Source organism: Heloderma suspectum, chromosome 2 (genome assembly GCF_057233095.1).
Source record: "Heloderma suspectum isolate Gila_16-S chromosome 2, 16-S_ref, whole genome shotgun sequence".
In the NCBI taxonomy this organism is placed as follows: domain Eukaryota; kingdom Metazoa; phylum Chordata; class Lepidosauria; order Squamata; family Helodermatidae; genus Heloderma; species Heloderma suspectum.
Genome location: NC_139459.1, coordinates 230,278,483 through 230,299,874, shown reverse-complemented (window position 1 = coordinate 230,299,874; position 21,392 = coordinate 230,278,483). Strand labels below are relative to the sequence as shown.

Here is a 21,392-nt window from a genome sequence, read left to right as displayed (position 1 = left end):
CCCTTCAGATGTTTTCAACTACAATTTCAGTCAGCTCCCAGGGGGATTATGGGACTTGTAGTCCAAAACATCTGGAGGGCATCAGGTTGAGGAAGGCTGTGCTAATGTCTTCAGACAATTTAGCCATTTATAAAACATTCTGCTGAAAAAATTCAGGTATGTCTATAACATCCAAGGAGACATTCCCAAGGGGAAAATTTTCTACAAGTAGTTTCATTTAGTCTAAAACTAACCAAGGCAGAAGATCCAATGTAAACAGGAAAGACCAACATTCAGTAGAAGTCATCAGATAAGCCTGATGATATAGAGCAAGATCCGGAAAACCAAATCCACCTTCTGTAATCAGAAGTTACATCTTTTTCAAAGATAATCGTGGCAGAGAGGAACTCCCCAAATTTATAAAACGAAGCATTTATTTTCTGAAAATATTTGCCAGGTATAGATAAAGGAATACCACATATAAGTATAAACATTCTGAGGCACGGTATTAATCTTGAGTATATTGACCTTACCCCACAAACTCAGCTTTAAAGATGAGAGAGACTGTGGTTTGCAATGCAGGGTGTGTGCTTCTTGTGTGTGATTTGGGGGGTGATATTCCTGTTAATTTGGAGAACAGGAATAAACTCAGTGGAAATTTAAGTTTAAAGGGACATTAATTGGCTTGCCTTTCTGTGAAATGGGTGGTTTTCTGGAATAGAAAACTGATGGTTCAAAGAAGTAGATATGTGTTCTGGGGCTTGGACCCCATCTCTGCCTTGTACTCAGATTCTTGGGGAAATCGTTTGTTTTTTTAGTCTCACCAGTTTGCTTTTCTGTGGAAATGGGTGTTGTGACTGGCAGCACTGAGCACAGCTGCCATTTTGTGATGGCACCTATAACACTCTCGAAATTCCAGTTGTGTTCACCAACCCAAAAAGGTTGGGGACCCCTGCACTTCATGGTCTTAAACAAGCCTCTCTCAACCTCAGCCTCCCCACCCCACACTTCCTGCAATATGGGAAATACTGACTTACCTTACAAGATTGTAAGGATTACAACTAGATAATGCATGTGAAGCACTTTGAACACTTGAAAGCATAATACAAATGTTAAGTATTATGTTATTACCTTGCATGGTGCTTTTAAACCAGTCAGTTTACTCTTCAGTTCCAGATCAGTGGCCCTAGTAGATTTAAGAGCTGCATAAAATGTGATGCTTTTCACTAGGCTGGTAGGCATGCCTCTCACTGGAGAATGGGTGATAGGCAAATGAGGAAAGCCCTCCCATTTCCCAAAGGAAAGCTACTTGCCAGCTGGAAAATTTATATCAGTCAGATATCATATGTATGGGAGAGTGCAGAGCTATCAGTACCATGATAGCTGGTAAATCAGTATTTACCATCCCACAGACCTTTGTTCTATTCCATATATATATTATTTATATATTTTATGTGTGTGTATATGTATGTATGTATGTATGTCTCTCTCTCTCTCTCTCTCTCTCACACACACACACACACACACACCCGAAACTCAGAAATGCAGACCACAGTGAATGCTGGTATACAACATACAAATAATCCTCTTACCTTGCAACATGCATCTATATGCAGATTCAGATATTGCATAAATGTGTGGAGGCATCTCATGGCGTTTCTTTCCCCTGTACATTTCAATGATGTTCTCAGAATAAATTGGGAGGTTCTTGTAAGGATTTATGACTACACAGAAGAGTCCAGAATATGTCTGCAGGTAGAAAAAAAAAACAGTGATTAGCCTCTTCACTCCTGCATTCACAAGTATGCACTACTAGCCTGCAGGAGACTTGGGGATGGCTCTTGATCAGAACTATAAAGTTAAAATGGAAATTCAAAGCCTGTCAAACTGGAAGTTTAGTAGGTTTTAATAAATAACAAAGGGATCAGCAATTAAGCAACTTCTCGGCCACAACACAACACAACACAATCCCAGTTGCCAACGTGAAGGCAAAGAAAGATAAAGAGGAAGTGTCAGTTGTAGTAAAGGGGTTTGTCAGATGGAATGAGCTTTGTCTCATCTGCTGTCCATCCTCTTCTTAAAGTAACCCTCTAACAAAACTGTTTACTAGAGACGTTAAGACAAGGGTAAAAACAATATATGGCCAGCAGTAAATAAGTTCAAATGGTCTAAATATACAAAGTATATATAGAAGTTTGCTTGCAGAGAAGGAAAGCCAGATAAAATGCTTCATATAGCCAACTGTTCTCAGCTTCAGATAAACCAATTCTGCTAGGCAGGGGGGGGGGGGGTGTCATTCTGGACCAGTACTGTCAACACTGACTGGCAGCAACTCTCCAGGATTTAAGGCAGGAGTTTTTCCTGCTCTATGTGGAGATACCAGGGATTGAACCTGGTATCTTCTGCATGCAACACATGTGCTCTACCACTGAGCTACAGCCCCTCGCACCTTGCCACTCACCATGCAAAATACGTTCCATGTATAAACCTATTGTTAGATAAAATCTATTTATATGACCTGAAAACTTCCTTGCCAGATGATATAAGTTACCCCCACAAACCCATGGAAGTTTTTCCAATCCCACCGAAGACCAGATGAGACCACTAGGCTCCAAGATGTATGCGCACCAAAGGCAGAACCTTCAGGAGACAAATAGTATGTCAGTATCAGATTGCTTTCTACTGGCATAATACATCTAGTAAGCAAATCCCTTATGTCCCCGAACATTTTTTCCCCACTTTCCTCCCCCACCGCCCCAAAAAATGTAACAGTATCAAATCAAGATCAAGCCTCTAAGCATCTGAAATACAGTGGCCAGGTGCACGATAGTTCAAGCACAATAGTCCATCCACTGGAGCAGGCCTCTCAAACCACCTGCAAAACTCTTTAAATACTTATTTGGTTTGCCTGTAAAATTGAGAAGCAGCTTGGACAGGCCATGGCTGAACAGACAGGGCCAGAAGGAAAAGGTTAAGTCACTCCTCCTACTCCTGTCCATTGCCTCACAGGCTGTTTTTCATTAAAAAGAGGGAAAAAACCACAAGGAAGTAACACATGCAGTTAGCACTTAGATTTATTATAGCACATTCTTCCTCTACCCTACCCCCAAAACCAAGATTACTGTTAATACTCATAACCTGGCAAATCCATAGTGGAAAATTTTGGGTAGAAAATGGAACTGGAAGAATGCATGCCTACCTCCCAGAAGTGCAACCTACACACCATTCACCTCTCTCCTAGTAATGTATAGTGCTACAAAATGCATGGAATCGTCACTGTACTGCTTGTTTCCCACTGTAGCTTGCAATGGCAAAGAAACTATACAGCATGACCTCAGGCTCAGAAACACTCTTAAACAGCCAAACAGACTATAGTGCTCAGGCAAGGACCAGCCTTCACAGCCCATCAGTAATTCTGGGGGGTGGAAGGTGTTCCCAGTACAGAAAGTCATCTCCATTCCCAGATCCATAACACCCTCATATCTATGTACTGGATATCAGATCTGTCTACTGTGGGGTACAGAAAGCATATTATATATGGTGTAAAACTGAAACAGATATAATACACTGTTAACTTACAGCCATTTAACCTAGATAAAGGTGAAGAAGCACGGAGATGAGTTCCAGTCTTTGAAGTTATTTAAATTATGGTGCTTATAGCAGAAGGCTTTAACGGTTAAGTCTAAACACCACAGCCCTTGAGCAGGCTGGAATTTGTTACGCATTTGCAACGCCCACTGAAATCAAAATTAGCTGCATTAAGTACTTATCACGACAGAAGTCTTGCAATGGATACCGGAACAAAAGTTGATACTTCTTCACATGGCTTTATTTGTTGCAAAACACCTACATTACTAAATATCTCATTTGTGAGTCTTGCTGGATTTTAAGCTTAAAAACAGATAAATTCTCAGAAGCACAAGCAGAAATATCTTTATTCTGCTTCTCATGCATATATTATTTGCATACATGCATGCAGCATATGATCCTCACTGTTACCCTGCAAGAGTACTCTTGCATCCTATATTCTCCTTCTTCTGGATTAAACTCTTTTTATAGGATTTAGGACCATCTCAGCTGCCACTTCCTGAAATTGTAGTGCAATACAATACACAACTAGACAGTTTATTGCTTAGTAATTTGAAGTTTGTATACTATGTTCTAAAGCCCAGAAAGCATCTGGAAGCATTCAGGCAGGACACTGTTAGCGTCCTGAAGGAAACCTTTGTATAATTTATCACTGTATCACATGTGTGTGTGTGGAACCTTGTCAAGAGTACATTCCAACATTCCTAGCCCCCTTTGAACAATAAGGCCTATGACCTGTTCTTCAGGAAAAGGGAACAACCAGTTACTTGAATTTCGCAGAGTTTTCAACTGCCTCTCATTTAGGCAGAGAATACATCAATTTAATTATAATTCCATAACAGAATACATATAAGTCATTCATATCTATCCTAGCAGCAGCTGCAATTAAGTCTAGTGCATGTATGCTTTTGCAAAGTAAAGAATTTGCAGATAATTTAGAGGCACAGAATCAAAGCCTTTTAAAAAGCAAGCTCTAGTAGCCCTACAGAGGCTCAAGAGTAGCTGCTGATAGTAAAATAATATGTGCCCTGCACGATTCCAGTGTCACCTCCTAAACATATACTATTGCTCTTCACTTCTCCATCTTCCTGTTCCCACCACTCTTATAAAAGAAAGAAACTCAACAAGAACCCATATCAAGCTCTGGATACAACACACGCTGCAAGGTAAATAAATGTCATCTTGATTCCATAGTTCATTCTGAAAAAGTTTTTATGATGCAGAATTTTATGATTCACCGCATACAAAGTTGTTTCCAAAAACAATTCTATGCACTAAGCATATTTTTTTCATTACTGAGACTTAAATTTCATGTTCTGTTTCAGATGTTTCCAAAAATGCTTAGACTATAGAACATATAGCATAAGATTAGTATCCAGATTAAGTCTGAATTATGCAATTTACGGTGCAATCCTATGCATATTATTTATTTATTTATTTCTATTCCACCCAATAGCCGAAGCTCTCTGGGCGGTTCACAAAAATTAAAACCAAACAACACACAATAAAACAATTTAAAATATATAGAACATTAAAACCACAATATAACAATACAACCACAATAAAACCTAGCAGCAGTACAGGAGTTAAAATACAGATTTAAAACAGCAAAGATAACAATTTAGAAAGCTAAAATGCCTGGGAAAATAAAAAGGTCTTCACCTGGCGCCAAAAGGAGTACAATGTAGGCAATGTATTTAGACAGAAAAAGTCCTACAACTCCCAGCATTCCCCAGCCAGCCATTCCTTTTCCTAAGAGGCAGTAATTAGGCCACTCCTGGAAAAGCCTAACCTGGACCCTGAGGATGTTAACAACCATACGGTGGTGCCTAACATCCCCTTCCTGGGCAAGGTGCTTGAGTGGGTGGTTGCAGGACAACTCCACGCACTCTTGAAGGAAACGGATTATCTAGATCCATTTCAATCAGGCTTCAGGCCTGGTTTTGGAACAGAAACTGCCTTGGTCACCCTGTGGGATGACCTTTGCTTGGGAGAGGGACAGCAGGAATGTGACCCTGTTGATTATCTTGAACCTCTCAGCAGCTTCCAATACCACTGACCATGGTAAACCTTCTGGATAGGTTGCCTCGGCTGGAAGTTGGAGGCACTGTGCTGCAGTGGTTCCACTCCTACTTGGATGGCTAATTCCAGAAGGCAGTGCTGGAGGATTATTGCTTTGTGCCTTGGCAACTATGCCATGGGGTTCCACAGAGCTCTATTTTATTCCCCGTGCTGTTTAACATCTACATGAAATTGCTGAAGGAGGTCATTTGGAGGTGTGGGCTGAGGTATCAATAAGTGGATGACACCCAGCTCTACCTCTTTCTTTCATCAAATCCGGGTGAGGCGGTGGCTGTTCTGAATCAATGCCTGGGCACAGTAATGGACTGGAGGAGGGCCAATAAACTGAGACTTGATCCAGACAAGACAGAGGTACTGTTAGTGGGTGGTTCATCTGCCCGGCTAGGTGATGTTCAACCTGTTCTGAAGGGGGCTGCACTCCTCCTAAAGGATCAGGTTTGTAGTTTGACAGCGCGCTTGGACCCAGAACTGTCACTTGAAGCACAGGTGAGCTCACTGGCACGGAGCACTTTGTATCAGCTTAGGCTGATATACCAGCTACGCCCTTATCTGGACAGAGATTATCCATGCTCTGATAACCTCTCATCTGGATTACTGCAATGTGTTATACATGGGGCTGCCTTTGAAAATGGTCCAGAAACTTCAGCTGGTCCAAAACAGGACAGCGAGACTGTTAACAGGGACTGGCCAACGAGATCATATTACGCTAGTACTTGCTAGTACTTTCCCAGTTGCACTGGCTGCCAGTCCCTTTCTGGGCCCAATTCAAAGTGCTAGTGTTAACATTCAAAGCCCTAAATGGCTTGGGGCCAGATTATCTGAAGGACTGCCTCCTCCCATATGTCCCTGCCCAGACCCTAAGATCTTCAGGGGTCCTTCTCCAGGAGCCCCTACCAAAAGAGGTAAGGCAGCTGGCTACCAGGAAAGGGGCATTTTCTGGTGTGGCACCCTGGTTGTGGAACAAGCCCCCTAGAGAGGTTTACCTAGCACCTACCTTGTACTGTTTCCGGTGCCAGGTGTAAACCTTTTTATTTCCCCAGGCATTTTTAGTATTTTAGCATTCCAGGTTTTTTTTTAGCTCTTCTGTCTTAAATCAGCTATTGCATTTTAAATTTCTGCACTGCTGCTAGGTTTTACTCTGGTTGCATTTTTATTTTGTAGTTTTAGTCTATTATATTTTATATTGTATTCTTTGTTGTATTTTTGTGGTTTTAATTTTTTGAACTGCCTAGAGCGCTTTGGCTATTGAGCAGTATAAAAATGAAATAAATTTCCTCTGTACATTTCATATTTAGCCTAGCTCTAGTGACATCATTGTCCCACCAAGGAGAGCTACAGCTATCTACTATACGACAAATACAATAGCTACAGTATCATAGCGAGAGTTCCTATGTTATCCACATTTCTACAATTTGCAGCAGAGAAACAATAGGTAGGGGATGTAACTCTCCCTGGGTTAAGCTTGCCAGTTCTCCCCTCACCTCCACATAGCTTCTTTTGCCTGTGCGATAAAGTGAACATGCATCCAGAACCCTGGTTATAGCAAACAAGCCACACCCTCACAACACTGCTTTGCAGCTCTTTGGCAGAGACCCAGGTTCCCAGACCTGGGTCTGCCACCAAGTATGCAGTTCTAGCCTGATACTATATAACCAACACTAATCCGCATGCTTGGAAATGCTCCCTGACTTACAGTGAAGTCTGACCAATTAAAATGAATAGAGAAAAGCCATATAGGTTTATGGAGTCAAATATCAAAGCCCTATACTTGTCCCACTGGCAACTACAACAGCAGAAAGGACACAAAGGGGGCAAAAGAGGGCCCATAAAGACACTGCAAAACAAAGCTAGTAGAAGTGTCAGAAGAGCTTTCATCTCCTAGTGCAACCACAGGCAGGTTTTTCACACTTTGGAAGCCATGATGCTGGAGAAGTCCAACTACTAGAATACAAACAAATCTTAAAACAAAGGTTAAAAAATATGTCACCCATCCAAGACAAGAAATCGAGACACGTCCACTGATATTAGTTCTGCAAGGGAACTATTAATTTGCAAAGAAGTATGGCAAGGAGCAACTCACCATTGCTCTGCTTCCATTAACTACTGCCCACTGCAAATCTGCAGACAGCAGCCACTCTGAGTGACCTGAAAAGTCAGAAATACAATAGGCTGGCTTAAACTTTGCTGCTTCCTTCATGTGGAATGAACCAAGAATTCCCAGGGATGCAGCAGTGTAGACATACTAATGCCTGATGCAATAGTGCACCCCTGGTTACATCTACAATTTTCTAGCAGCAATGTGTGTGAATGCAGTGGTATATTTTTCAGCCACTACACCTGCAATCATAAATATGCCAGGTTAGCAGCTGCTTTGCTAGAAATGCTGTAAGAAGTGGCAATTGTCTGAACTAGCCCAACAATAAGTTACATTTCCAACCTACTATAAATGAACTTTATCTTGCTTAATATCAGAATGCTATTCTGACATTCAACATTCATATTCATTGCTACATTTAGTTTAAATATTTCACATTAAGAACACATGAACTAGCCTTACACCAAGTCAAGTCCATTGATCCATCTAACCTAGTACTGTCTACTTTGACTGGCAGTGGCTCTCCAAGGATCCAGATAACCAAGATGATTTTTTTTTTTTAATGGAGATGTGGCAAATTGAACCTAGGATCCTTTTCATGCAAAGCATGTGCTCTACTACTAAACTATAGTGCACCCATTCCCCAATGACCTCTCACCACCATCTCAAAATATACCAATAGATAAATATAGGTTGTGATCCAGGACCTAGTTAAGACAGCATACGTCTGGCTCCTCCCCCCCCCCAATTTCTTCCCTGCTTTTCCTTCTATTTATTCCTTTTCTGCCATATTTTAAATAAACATTAGTGAGAGACAAGAAGGCATCTGAAGTTTAAAGTTTGCTTGCTCTCTCAACATATGAACATGTACACATGGAGAGGATATGAAATGGGTATTTGGGCAGGTAGGACACAATAACAGTGACATACTCAACCTTGGGGGAGCTGGGGGTGGCGATGGCAGGCAGGAAGCTCTGGCGTGGGCTGGTCCACGAAGTCACGAAGGGTCGGAAGCGACTGACCAAATAAACAACAACAAAAGGACACAGTAACAGACACTGCCTATATCCAGCATTGTAGTGACGAGGGAGAGGGAGCTTAAACCTTAGAGGCATTGATTTATTGATACATATGACTATGTAAGAGATGAAAGGGTGACATCGGAATTATGTGGGCAGGTTGGGGATTACCAAAGATTGTCATTGTTTGTATCTATTGTTTGCAAAACTTTGTTTTTAGAAAAAAATATCAAAGCAATTTAAGGAGAAGGCATTCTTATTTAACTGCAGGAGACCAACATAGTCTCTGAATTTGAAAATAAGGATTTAAGCCCTTGGGTTTTGAGGGCACAAAAACATTGCACCAGCAGACAACTACAAAAGCAAAGGCCATCAAGCTGACTCAACATCTTCCACCAAGAGACACAATGACTTGGTTCACACATCACAGCAGCAAATCATAGGTAATTTAATACAATTAACAGGACCATGCACCACCTGTACTCCGCTTCCATTTTCTGTAAACAACCTCCAGTCAGCATGATCCAAGACTGTCAGCATGACATACAAACCCGAAATGGGTTTTTTAAGGGATAAACCCATGGTTTGTTGTTGGGTTAACCACTGGGTTGTTTAGCCCCTAAATAACCCAGCAGTCCAGCTTCACACATCACACTGACAGCTTCCAACTGTGCTGATCAAAGGCTGTTTGCAGAAAAAGGAAACAGCTTGCATGTAGCATGTGCACCCGCAAATCATGGGTTAGTTATTAATTAACCCATAATTTGCCATCAAATGCTGCTGTGACATGCAAGCAGCCCTACTGTGACAGTGAATTTAGCAGAGGGCATGGCAGGAGTGGAACTAGGAATGATACACCAAGGAATTTTTCTTAAGACAACTCTGCCAGTATAGAATTAACTTCTTACGTATGTTGTGATAGACAGTAACTTTTAAAATATTGAAAAGTGACAGACGGTATAGTAAAGAAGACTTGTCTTGCACAGAATGCAACTTGTACACAAGCATTCTATTTTGTGCTATGCATTTCTACATCACCAGCGTGTCCCGTTTCAAACAGACCAAATCCAAGTTCCTCCACTTACGTGCCTTGGGAATCAAGAACAGGAATGCCTGCAGATGCAGAGCATCTACATATTCACTCATTTTTATTACATTATTTGAATTTTGTTAAAGTTTTGGACTCTAGTTATATTGGTTTAGACAAACTGAAGTCTTATTTCATCTTTCCTTTCAACTATTTACTTATAACAAACATTCTAGTAATTATGTAGGGGGTATTTGTATCAAATTAGAACTATAAAGCCTTTATATATTTGGATTACCAGCCAGCACCATCCCAAAAATTTGAGACAAGCAACTAATGCACAAAAAAATCAAATTTAACCACATTAACATACATTAAGAGTCCATCCCCCCCTTGTTGACATAACGCTGAACCCCAAAATCCAGATGTAACTGGTCTTAGTACTTCTGAAAGATGTTCACTGTGGATGGCATACTAACGATGGGATGATCCCATAACTGAGATCTCTGCAGACCTGTCTGAATATGCTGCAATTACACTATCAGTAAAATAGCATACTGTTTATCTCTGACATTATGACATGTAAGCCTAACAAAACTTAGGGGAGGTGACTAAGCTATTTAGAACTTTATGGCACAGTTCAGACATAAAAACCTCAGTCTAGTAAACCACACTTTGAGAATGTGTTGTGCCAATATGCCCTCTCCTCTCCTTCTGCTTATCATAATAAAACACTTCTGTGGTTTGTCAAACCAGTTTCCCACTACATCCGAACCAGGAAACTGTAGTTTACTCTGACCACAAACCAGGATCAGATCAGATCATGGTTTGTAGTCAGAGATCAAAGTACCATTTCCTGGTTTAGATCTAATGGGAAACTGTGGTGTAACGAACAGCAGAACTTTTATATTACAGCATCTGAGTGAAAGGAGAGGGGAGCATATGGACAGAACACTCATTTGGGGTTTTATCAGCCATGAATTATTCCATGGAGACAGTTGTGTCTGAACAAGGCCTCTAAGTTAAAAGTAGCAGCTTTAATCATGCCCAAAACACAATACAGAGCCAGTGTAGTTGTTGGAGTACAGATGTAATGTGATCCCTGCCACCAAGGCCTACTATATACCATGCTCTGTGCCTCTGGAAACTTTGGTCTTCATGGGCATCCCCAGGCAGAACACATTACAGTCCCCTAGCCCTAAGATGATGTTTGCATCATGACTGCCAATTCCTTATCCAACAGTAAGAACTGTAGACACATCACCAGCCGGAATTGGTGGAAGCCACCTCTAACTTCAGTCCAGTCTTCCAAGCACAGCTAAGTATGTATAAGTACCCCACAACATAAACTTGACCACTGGGGAGAAGTGAGACCCAACCTTCCAAAGATCACAGGATCTGCCAGCCGCCACCACTCCATCTTGTCAAGATTTGCTTTCCACTGGCACACTTAAATCCAGCTCTCCACCCTGTCCAAACACTGAGTAAGCATTCTGAATGCAGGTCCTGGTTTGGAAGCAAAAGATACAGCTGTGTCATCAGCATATTGCTGACACCAAACATCACTTGTCTCGATGATCTACATGATCTAGCCTAGTGGCCTCAAACACCAAACTAGGATGGTGAAAAATATAACAAAATTGAACCCTATACAGAAAAGGCTCCAGACCCACAATGATCAATTCTCATCAACAGCCTCAAAAAGCAGTTTGCTGAAGCACTCAAAAGTGTTACATCAAGTTCTACAACATCCTAAAGTCAGATTAGCACTGCTTCATCATGAAAGGTATTAAAGGCCAGAGAAAGATCAAAGAGAAATAAGGTGATCTTCAGAATCAAAACCACACTGTAGCTAAACGTACAAGAGATCAAAGCTTACATTTTCAATTATAATCAGTTTGAAGACAATAGAGGTACTTCTTTTTCACATTTCAGCCAATAAGATAGCTTTGTAGGATACTATATACTTACATAAATGAGCCCAGAGTAGTATCGGTCCTTCAAATTATGAAGAACAGAGGCTTCATTTAAGCAGGTTAATTCTGCCATGTCTTCCACTTTAGAAAATTTGGGAGGATTCATCTTCTGAATATCATCTTTGTTTACAACTGCTTTCTTTCCATTTTCAGCCAGTTCAACCAATACTTCATCTCCCCTCTCCTCTTTGATGCTGGCAGCTTCAAAGCCGTGACGTTCTGAAGGAATCCACACCAATTTTTTAGCAGTCCAGTCAGCCTGAGTAGCAGGGTTGTATATTACTGCCCTGTCCACAAAGAGATATCTCTCAGGGTCCTCCTGTACTGTCCTCTGCGCCATTGTAAGGGAAATATCCAACAATTGTAACCTAATAAAAATGAAAGGAGAAATGTCTATTATTCTAGTGATCAAGGAACACAAATTGTTTGGCCTCTCAATATTAGCAAAAACTATAAATAAGCCAGCATTGGGTATGCAATCTTAAATTTAATCTAAAAGGGGAATTTAGGAAAATCTGCAGAATTTTGTTGCTTACAGAAACAGAACATCCTATGAAACCAGGGAAGTTATGAAGTTTTCATCTTGCTTTCGCAGGAAAGCAGCATTGCTCCAATGCAATGCAACTTGTTTACTCATTTGTAACCCACTGAAGTGCTTGTATCTCAGCCTGTTTTGTCCCGTTGTTTTCAACATGTAACATTCCAATTCTATATATCAAGGCTGGGCAACTTGTGGCTCTCCAGGTGCTTTGGTCTACAACTCCCATCATCCCTCACCACTGTACTATGCTGGCTAGGCCTAATGGGAGCTGTAGGCCAAAATATCTGGAAGGGCAGAAGTTGCCCACCCCGCTATACAAGTTTAATCAGAAGTCACTCAATGGTGTTTACTCCCAGGTAAGTGTACAAAGGATTGCATTTAAATCTCTTAGGTCACAGTAGGGATGTAGTACATCCCTACTGGGATGTAGGGTCCCAGTTTCTGTATAGAATTGCTTTAACTTTATATTAAATATATTATTGGATAATTTGTTTTTAGTGCAATAACAGATAGAATGGAGTAGCACCCAGTGACAATTCCACAGCTGCCCATCCAATTCATGATTAGGGCACTCTGACAGCCTCAGTGTACTCATTATGCATGTGATGAACAAGTAAAGCATTTCTACACATGATACCTGCATTCATTTCTTGCTTCTACAAAAATTAAGCTGTACAGTAAGTATCTAGCACAATCAAGACTGCCAGTTTATATAGATGTCTTGTTATCCCAGGAGGGGGTTACAAGGAAAGTGTGTTCTGCCAGGCTCTGATATGACCAAGAGTTACTCAAACTGGGTTAACTTCTGCATTCTTATGAGGAGAATTCTCTGAGGGAGAACTCTGAAAGCAACTTCTGAGGAAAGACTGAGTTGTGAAAACAGTCACGCCCAAGTTGCCAACAAGGACATGTTGGCATGTCTGTATGCTCGAATACAGACAGAAAGCAGTTTTGCCATTCTGGCCCAGGACCACTTGAAAGACCAAAAAAAATCCCTGAAAGATAATTTTATACTGCTTCCAGGTAGGAAGCACAGAAAACACTCCTATATTCACCAACATAATCAGGTCTGCTATGGGATGGAGCTTTATTTTGTTACATTTTAATTCCATTCTTTGAAATCTCCTAGCCCTTTCTTCAGTTTGCCCCCCCCCCCACCCCATTGCAGCAAGTATTTGTTGCTCTATGTAAACCTGTGTCCTGTGGTAGGGAAGAATGATAAGCAAGAATTCTGAAATGTCATTTAGCAGACTGCACCTCATAGTTTATGAATTTTAGATGGAGATAGCGCACCAAGGTCCCTTCATCCTAGCTCCTTTCCCTCTCAATCAGGAAACACCGGATTAATCTGGTGACTTTTTACCTCCGCAATACTGCTTTTAGTACAAAACTTTCCTCTAATACCACCCCCAACAAGGCTTCAGGACAATAGTCAAATAAAGTCCCTATTCTCAGATTTGGTCATAAGTCTTGAAACAACCAAAGTGAACGGCACAATTTATGTATGACACTTAAACAGACTTAAGTGTCTTAATGGATATGACTGCAAAATGAATCCATTACTACATACAGTCTCAAGAATACATAAACAAAGGTGTATTAATCTATAACAGAATAGGTAATACTTTTAAAAAGAGAACAATTGTCTAAGGACTATTTGAAATATTTAAAGTACTTATATATTCCAACATGAAGAATGCATTCTGAGTCATAAAGCCTTCATCATAAAGCAGTGTAAACTCACAAATAACTCAAAGCCCAGAATCAATTACAGTTGTTTTATTGGAACAGCATACTTTCTTCCACAGCCAAGGCATACACCCACTTGAAATATTATTGTAGTCAGCATGGCATCAGGTTCATCAAACATAAATTGACCTGGTTCACAGGCAAAACCAATTTATGGGCTGGTCAACTTATGAATTGGTGGGGCTGCAAGCAAGGGAGCAAGCGTGCTTCCTCCTGTATTCTCATCACTTCTAACTCTAGGTTGCTGTAAACTTAACCCAGAGTTTAACCCAACAACAAACCATGGGTGATTGCTGGGTTAAACTGTGGGTTAACCCTGAACAACCTGGAGTGCCGGGTTCAGCCATCACATCAAATGATCCAGGAACGGGGCATTCCTGGGTTGTTGATTAAAGCTGATTCAAAATGGGAGTGGTGAGCATGTAGAAGACAGTGCACTTGTTCCCTCACTCACAGCCCATGGCTTCAACAACCCATGGCTGTTATGTGGGAACCAAGACACTGTGAAATTTAAAGGACCATGCAAGATATAGCCAAGTTCTGTGCTGTGCAACTAGCTACCTGAAACTCATTACAGACATGCTATTTTGATGTGTTGAAAAGAACAATTGGCCAGACTTGAGGCCCTTGAAGCATCTGGCAAAGCACCAAATTTAAAGAGGACATTATCTAAATAGAAGAAAAATATTGCTTCGTTTTTTCCATGCATTGCGTAACTACTATATCCAACCCTCTGTCCAAAAACATAGTCAAACAAGTTAAAATGGGAACACAAGTCCATCTATGCAAGATAAAGTATCAACTATATATCATGCAACTCTATTTTGCTGGGTCACTTTCCAAATGCACCAGTTTGCTAGGGTATTCTTTTCACATATAAGTCATCTGACTGTAGTAGAGATACTTGTATAAAGATTATAAATTTATATTAAAAGTTGCTCACCGTAAGACTCATTTCACACAAGTAGCAGTGCATTCCAACATGCAAATTAGTTGCAAGATGTGCTGCCCTCCCCCCAGCATTTCCTGAACTGTCTGCACTGTTTTAGACAGAAACATATACAGATGCAGAATCAATGCTGGGTGGTTACTATGTGCCAAATCGTTCCCCAACATGCTAAAATGAGTTTTATCTACAGCGTTAAATACAGCCCAAGCATCTCTTCCCTAAAAATCAAAAGAAAGTGGTAATCTTTAACACCCATTTCTAAGGAGTGAAAAACTTTCTATACAGAAAATATTAAGAACGATACATTCAAACAGAATTCATTCAGCTCATCCTCCTTTAAGTGAGCATTCAGTAAAGTACTAGTGTCTACACGGACAGCATGTCAGCCTGATAGGTCATGAAAGCTTAACAAATGCAAAGCAAGAGTGAAGTCATTCAATCCACCAGAGGGCCATGAAGCAGCCTGCTTCACTTGCTGCAGACCAGTTGAATTCACATCATTAGACCAAGAACTGACTACATAAAGCACAGCCAAGATAGTACAGTGCTTCAGAAAAAAAAATGCTCACAAAGCAGGACCCACAGAGGAAAAGGAGCATGCTCCAGCTGAATTCAGAACTGAAATAACTAATGCATAAAGCAGGAACAATTTACTATAAAAAGCTAAAAGCAAATTGCTATACACTGAACCAAGATGGCACCTTTGAAAAGACAGATGAAAACATCTACAACAGCATTCTTCTTGTGGGACCCCACATGTAGTTTTGCATACATTTGATATTTATAATACAAAATTGGTAGCCATTTCATTTTCCTCCTTGTGAACTGGTAATATAAAAGCCGGGTCTCCAAAACAGATCCAGGTGCCATTCTAGTCCAAGTCAATTGTGTCCCAGATCTTCACTGTGAAATCAACTTCTAAACCACATCCTCTGAATACATCACTTCATATAAATAAATAAGGAACCATCATTAAGTTCCAGAAGAGCAGAAATAGTCATATTCCCTTTTTTTTGGCTCCCCACTGGAATACCTGCATAACCGGGGAGGATTATTTTGTTACATACTTGGACAGAATCTTTGTCATGAACAGAAAATGTTACTAGCCATTTCTCTCAATTAGAAAAAAAAACTCTCATTTATCAGGCTGCACCTCTCACTTCACATCTTCAAAAAGTAGTGACGGGAATAAGGAAAAGTGCAGATGTAGCAAGGCAGGGGTCCATACTGCCCTTTCAAGGACATGGAACATCTCTCATACATGTAGCGTCTCATATGCAAGGACAGAACAATGCTATACCAATCAGTCTAACAGATTAAGCAATTTTGTTCCTTCGAGGTGAACTGGCCAGCTTGGGGGGGGGGGGATAAATTGGTGCAGCTCCAAGTTTGGAACCAGTTCTAACCAGCGTTCAGAGGACAAGAGAGCTGTGCGACAATCTCCAATCCTCACTAAAGAGAACAGAAGGGAACAAACGCTATCTACAGACGTGTGGTAAAACCTTCATAGGACAGGGAGATTATGGGGCGGAGGACGGCTAACCTACACAGGCAGAGAAGCCCCGAGAACCACACAAAGAGAGGTTTCCAGGCGAAGGGAGCAGCACTTCTGGTACCAATCCTCATGCTACCACAGAGAGGTATTAACCCCATTCGCATACAAACCAAAACAGTGTGCACCTTCTCACTCCAACCGCCCCCCCAATCCATCAGACAACCCCACCCCCTTAAACAAAGGGACACGTGCGTTTTTTCTACGACCCGGCCCCACGACAGCCCTTTTGATACATGTATTGGCGGGTGTCGTCAGGGCGCGGGGGAGACCACTACAACCAACACCACTCAACCCATTTCGAAGGAGGGAAGAGGGACATTCATTTCATGCGCCTCACACAACACTCCGAAAGAGAAAGGGGCAGGGCGGGAGAGTCTGAATATGAGGGAAAGAGAGAAAGGCAGAGGACGACGACCCAGGTCCAGGGAGACACCGGCACGAGCCGAGACACGGCTACTTCTGTCCTCCCACACCCCCGGCCCAGGCTAGGCGGGAAATGGAGGAGACGGGGGGGGGGGCACAGAGCGACGGTTACAGCCTCCGCCTCCCCCTCCCCCTCCCCCTCCCCGCTTCTTCCTCTCACTCACGCGCCCCACCTGTACGCGGCGCGCGCGCGCCCTCCTCTCAACCGTGAAACTGGTCCGCCGTGCGGAGCCGCCTCCCTCCAGAGCGCGTTCGAACCGACTCCGCACTGTAGCCGCCCCGCCCCCGCTCCCGGCGCCTTTAGCGCCACAGCGAGCACTCCCACCTCCTCTCTTGTCCCGCCCCCCTAAAAGCTACCGAGCTTCCCACTGGTCGCCTCACTCCCACATCGACGTCCTCCCCCGCCGCCGATTGGCCCTTGAGTAGCCCCGCCCCAAGCCAGGCTCATAGCAACCTTCTCAAGCTTCTCCGCCGAAATCCCGTCTGTCCCGCCTTCGCCGTCCCCTCCGAAGTCTCCGATTGGCTGGCTGTCCCTGCCTATCAAGAGGAAGCTTTGCTTCCAATGGCTGGCGTTTTTTGTTTGTCACTGGCGCACATAGAGTGAGGCGGGACGTGAAGCGTACAGGGTGCACAGCTGTAGTCGCCTTTTTTTCTCTTTTTGGTGCTGTCTTTGCTGGGGTCTGCTGCGCTAGTCCGGACCCGAACGATGGCACGTGAGGTCGGGTGCGGACAGTGACCAGGATCACAGAGCGCTCGCGCGGTACGGCCGACGAGGAACAATGTCGGCGTCCCTTGTGCTCGGTACGGAGTCGCATGCAGCACCCCGCCCGCTTGTACCGCCGGGGGAGCTGCAGCAGGCGCGCCTGCCCTGTCCCCGCCTGCTGCGTGGTGGCATCATTAGAACATCGACTCCCGGCCAGTGTGATGTGTGTGCGATGCGCTGCGGCCGCACATCACGTGAAGCTGCATGTAGCTTTGCGTGAGAATCGCCCTGGTCAAGACCTTGGAGGTATGCTGAATGCAACGCCCACCACCACCTCATATAGGCCGTGGCGCTGCAGCCAGCCCAGACTCTGCATTGGCCACACCCAGATGCGTGTGCCCCGCTTGCGGACCCCGCTTCGCACGCTATCTGCTTTGAGCTTTCTCATAGCCGCTATAAAGCGCGTATGATGCGCTGCTTTCTTGCATTGAATTAGATGTCTTAAAATACCACCCTCCCGAGCCTGGAAAACTACCCTTTGCGTTCGGCTGCCAGTGCAAATCCCATCCCCCACCCCAAATTCCATATGCCGCGGTTTTTTCCCCCAGGCTTGAGGGCCTGTGCAGATTTGTACATCATGCTGCACTCCACCAAAGCAAACAGCTCAGATATCTCCTGATGGCTTCCTCTCCACCCTAGCGCCTTTGCTTCTCACAGCTGCACTCCTTTTCTGCCAGGTCACACATTTCCATAATATATAGCCTGTAAGTGGACACAGGCATTTCCATTTTAACTATAATTTAACCATTTCAACTATAATTACAACATCATTTTTTTTTCAATGCATCTCTGGTTATTTTGCAAGATGTTCTACAGAACTAACTGGGCTGGAATTGCTGCTGATCTTTAACAACAGAGAAGACCAGAACCAATCCAAATGTCAAAAGTAAACCTGTGTGTGTGAGAGAGAGAGAGAGAGAGAGAGAGAATCGTTTTAAACCCTAGTGATCATACTTTGATTTCAGTACAGCGACAGTGTGGTTGGCTGGTATATATGTCTGTTTGGAGAGGACCAGTGCTGACTGTCAGCCAGATCACAGGGCTAACTGGAACTGGCTATAAGGAGATTGATCAGATGAAACAGCAGAGCTGTATGTACACTGGACTAAAAAACACACACATCCAAATTCTGCATTAAGAAATATCTGAATTCTGTGACTTCTGTTTATTACAAAAATGTGTATGTTTGCATATGTGCATAATGTATTTTGCAGCTGCTAGTTATGGGAAGAGGCAAGGAACTATACAAGATACTGAAGCCCCAATCCTTGGAAATTCTACTCAGCTTCCACCCCATTTTGGTCCAGATTTCTGAGATGTCATTGGGCCATTTCCCACACATGTTCATACCTGTCTTTGCAAATATGTGGACTAGAGACTAGAAACGTACATTTAAAAATGAAAGTTGAGAATGTCAGGATGTTGGATTTTGCACCTTGAACCAAATTCTGCACTCCAATGCTTGCATGGCATTGCAAAACACACACAGTCCCATCTAGCTAATTTGAATGAAGAAAATTAAACACTGGGCTTTCTTTCATTGAGGTGTAAGAGTGGGATAAGTCAGGATGCTGTAAGACACATTTGTAAACAGCTTTAATTTGGAAGGAAGAGAACTGACACTCGTTTATGGTTTGGGGGCATGTTTTCCCCCATAGAAAGTCATTCTTTATGTATTTCACTTATAAATACCTTTCTGCCAAGTCACTAGGGGTGATTTACAGTTTCAAATGCTAAAACAAAAACTAAAAGATAACAAAAACCACAACAGTGGAATGGACTGAAGCTACCGTGGGTTTCTTGATGGCATTTCTGCTTTAGCAAATACAGTCGCTGATTTGGGGGAGGAAATAAAGTGCTTTGCTGCTTTCCATTTGGTCCATAAACATTCTGAGTAGCATCCAAGAGCTGCCTTACATGGACAGAAGGGCTCTGCTTACGGAAGGTGCCTCAGCCCGTTCTTTGGGGATCCCCCTGCCCCACAGCTCTCCCCATTCAGCAGGATCTCCTGACCCTCTGCATGACATTGGGGGGGGGGGGTTGCTGTGGGGAAGAGGGATGAGTAAGTCCACTTCTGATAGCCCAGTTTCACATACCTAAATCTGAAACCAGTCCTCTGTTGCTAAAGAACCAGCCCCTGGAGAAAGGATGACAGGTTAGCATTGGGAAAAACAGGAGGAATGCTGAGCAAAAGAGATGTGGTAAGACATAATAGCTACCTATGCTGTTTCCCGTTTGAGAGCTAGTGTAGCACAGTAGCTAAATCTACAATCCTAAATATACTTACTGGGTGTAAGTATATTTAGCCCACTGAACATAGTGGGGCTGATTTCTGAGTAAACGTGCATAAGATTGCACTGTATGGGTGCAACCATGCAGCTGGGATTCAGCTGACGGAGGGGCCACAGGAAGTAGCATAAGTGCCACTCTGCTGGCAGAGAGCAAGGCCCACTGGCGGGGCGGCACTTATGCTGCTGGATGCCCCCTATTATGCCCACAAAAACTCCAGGGGCATAAATGTCCTGCTGGTGCCAGGAGCCAAAACAGCATGTCAGGAGCATCCAAGCCAGCAGGGCTTTAAATAAGGTGGTTGTTTTATGAACAGACCAGACAGATTGACCTATTGGGTAGGGTTACAGAAATCTAATAAATGAATTCAGGGTGGCCAAGGATCCAAAGCCCCCTTGTTCCCACATCATCCCTCCCAAAGGGCCCAAAACTACATTCCTAGGGCAGCATAATATTTTCCCGCCCATTATAGTCAATAGGAGGGAAAATAGAAACATCGTCCCCCACACACACAGCCACAGCGAGCCAGCAGTGTTTGGATGTGGTAGTTGTTCCTCCACAGATTCTCTTGCGCGCACGCGCGTGCACACACACACACACACTAGGATTGCTTTGCCAGTGACTGGGCTGGAAGTACCTGGTTTGAATCTTTCCTTTGCCATGAACTCACTAGATGATCTTAAAGCACTCTCAGACTCATATTCCCTTCTGCAATGTAGAGATAATACTGACCTACCTTACAGGGTTGTTCTGATAATTACAACAGCAGAATGTATGTGAAACACTTTGAGCACACTAAAGCAGCCTTCCTAATCCTTTCCAGATTATTTGGACTACACTGCTCATCAGCCTCAGCCAGCATGACAAATGCTCAGAGTTGATGGAAGTTGTAGTCCAAAACATCTGGAGGGCACCAAAAACCCTATACTAACTTGAGTCATCTTTGAGGCCTAATTTGGCAGGTTCTTTGCATATCTATTATGTCTCAACATTATATCCCACTGATGTCAAGAGACATCATTGCTTTTGGTTAGGGCAATGGAAACTAACAAAAACAATGGAAAGGAAGAACAGAAGTTTTTACAAATTCCGTGTCCTTAAAAGGAAAGAAGACAGGTGAGGCAAGGGCTTTCTTTTTCCGTTTTTATGTTCTCTTAAGTGATAGATTTTTCGTTATATAGTCTTGACTTTGTCCAATTGGAATGGAAGCCAGCTGGGGGCCTGTCTTCATGGATGATTTGCTGTGGATTGGGACCATTTGAAGGTCCTTTGTGGTACATGACATTGTGGCCAGTCGGCAGCCACCTCTGGGTTTACCTGTGGGGAAGATGCATTTTTCCAGAGTACTTTTACTCCT

General features: G+C 42.9%; 2 protein-coding genes across 4 annotated transcripts in view; one reads left to right on the top strand and one right to left on the bottom strand.

Moving 5' to 3' along the window:
* NDEL1 (nudE neurodevelopment protein 1 like 1) overlaps positions 1-17,110 on the top strand; it is a 166,031-nt gene extending 148,921 nt beyond the window's left edge. The window contains exon 10 of the mRNA XM_084838389.1: positions 11,920-17,110. The gene's annotated coding sequence lies outside the window, so the exon portion shown is untranslated. The remainder of the gene's footprint in view (positions 1-11,919) is intronic.
* The window catches only part of MYH10 (myosin heavy chain 10), a 128,119-nt gene extending 110,860 nt beyond the window's left edge, over positions 1-17,259 (bottom strand). For all 3 annotated transcript variants that reach the window (XM_084838379.1, XM_084838378.1, XM_084838380.1), the window contains exons 1-3: positions 17,157-17,259; positions 11,762-12,134; positions 1,572-1,728 (exon numbers count right to left, since the gene is read on the bottom strand). In XM_084838379.1, coding sequence (XP_084694505.1) covers positions 1,572-1,728; positions 11,762-12,106 — 502 coding nt within the window. In that variant the 5' untranslated portion in view covers positions 12,107-12,134; positions 17,157-17,259. The remainder of the gene's footprint in view (positions 1-1,571; positions 1,729-11,761; positions 12,135-17,156) is intronic.
* Between the last annotated feature and the right edge of the window lie 4,133 nt (positions 17,260-21,392).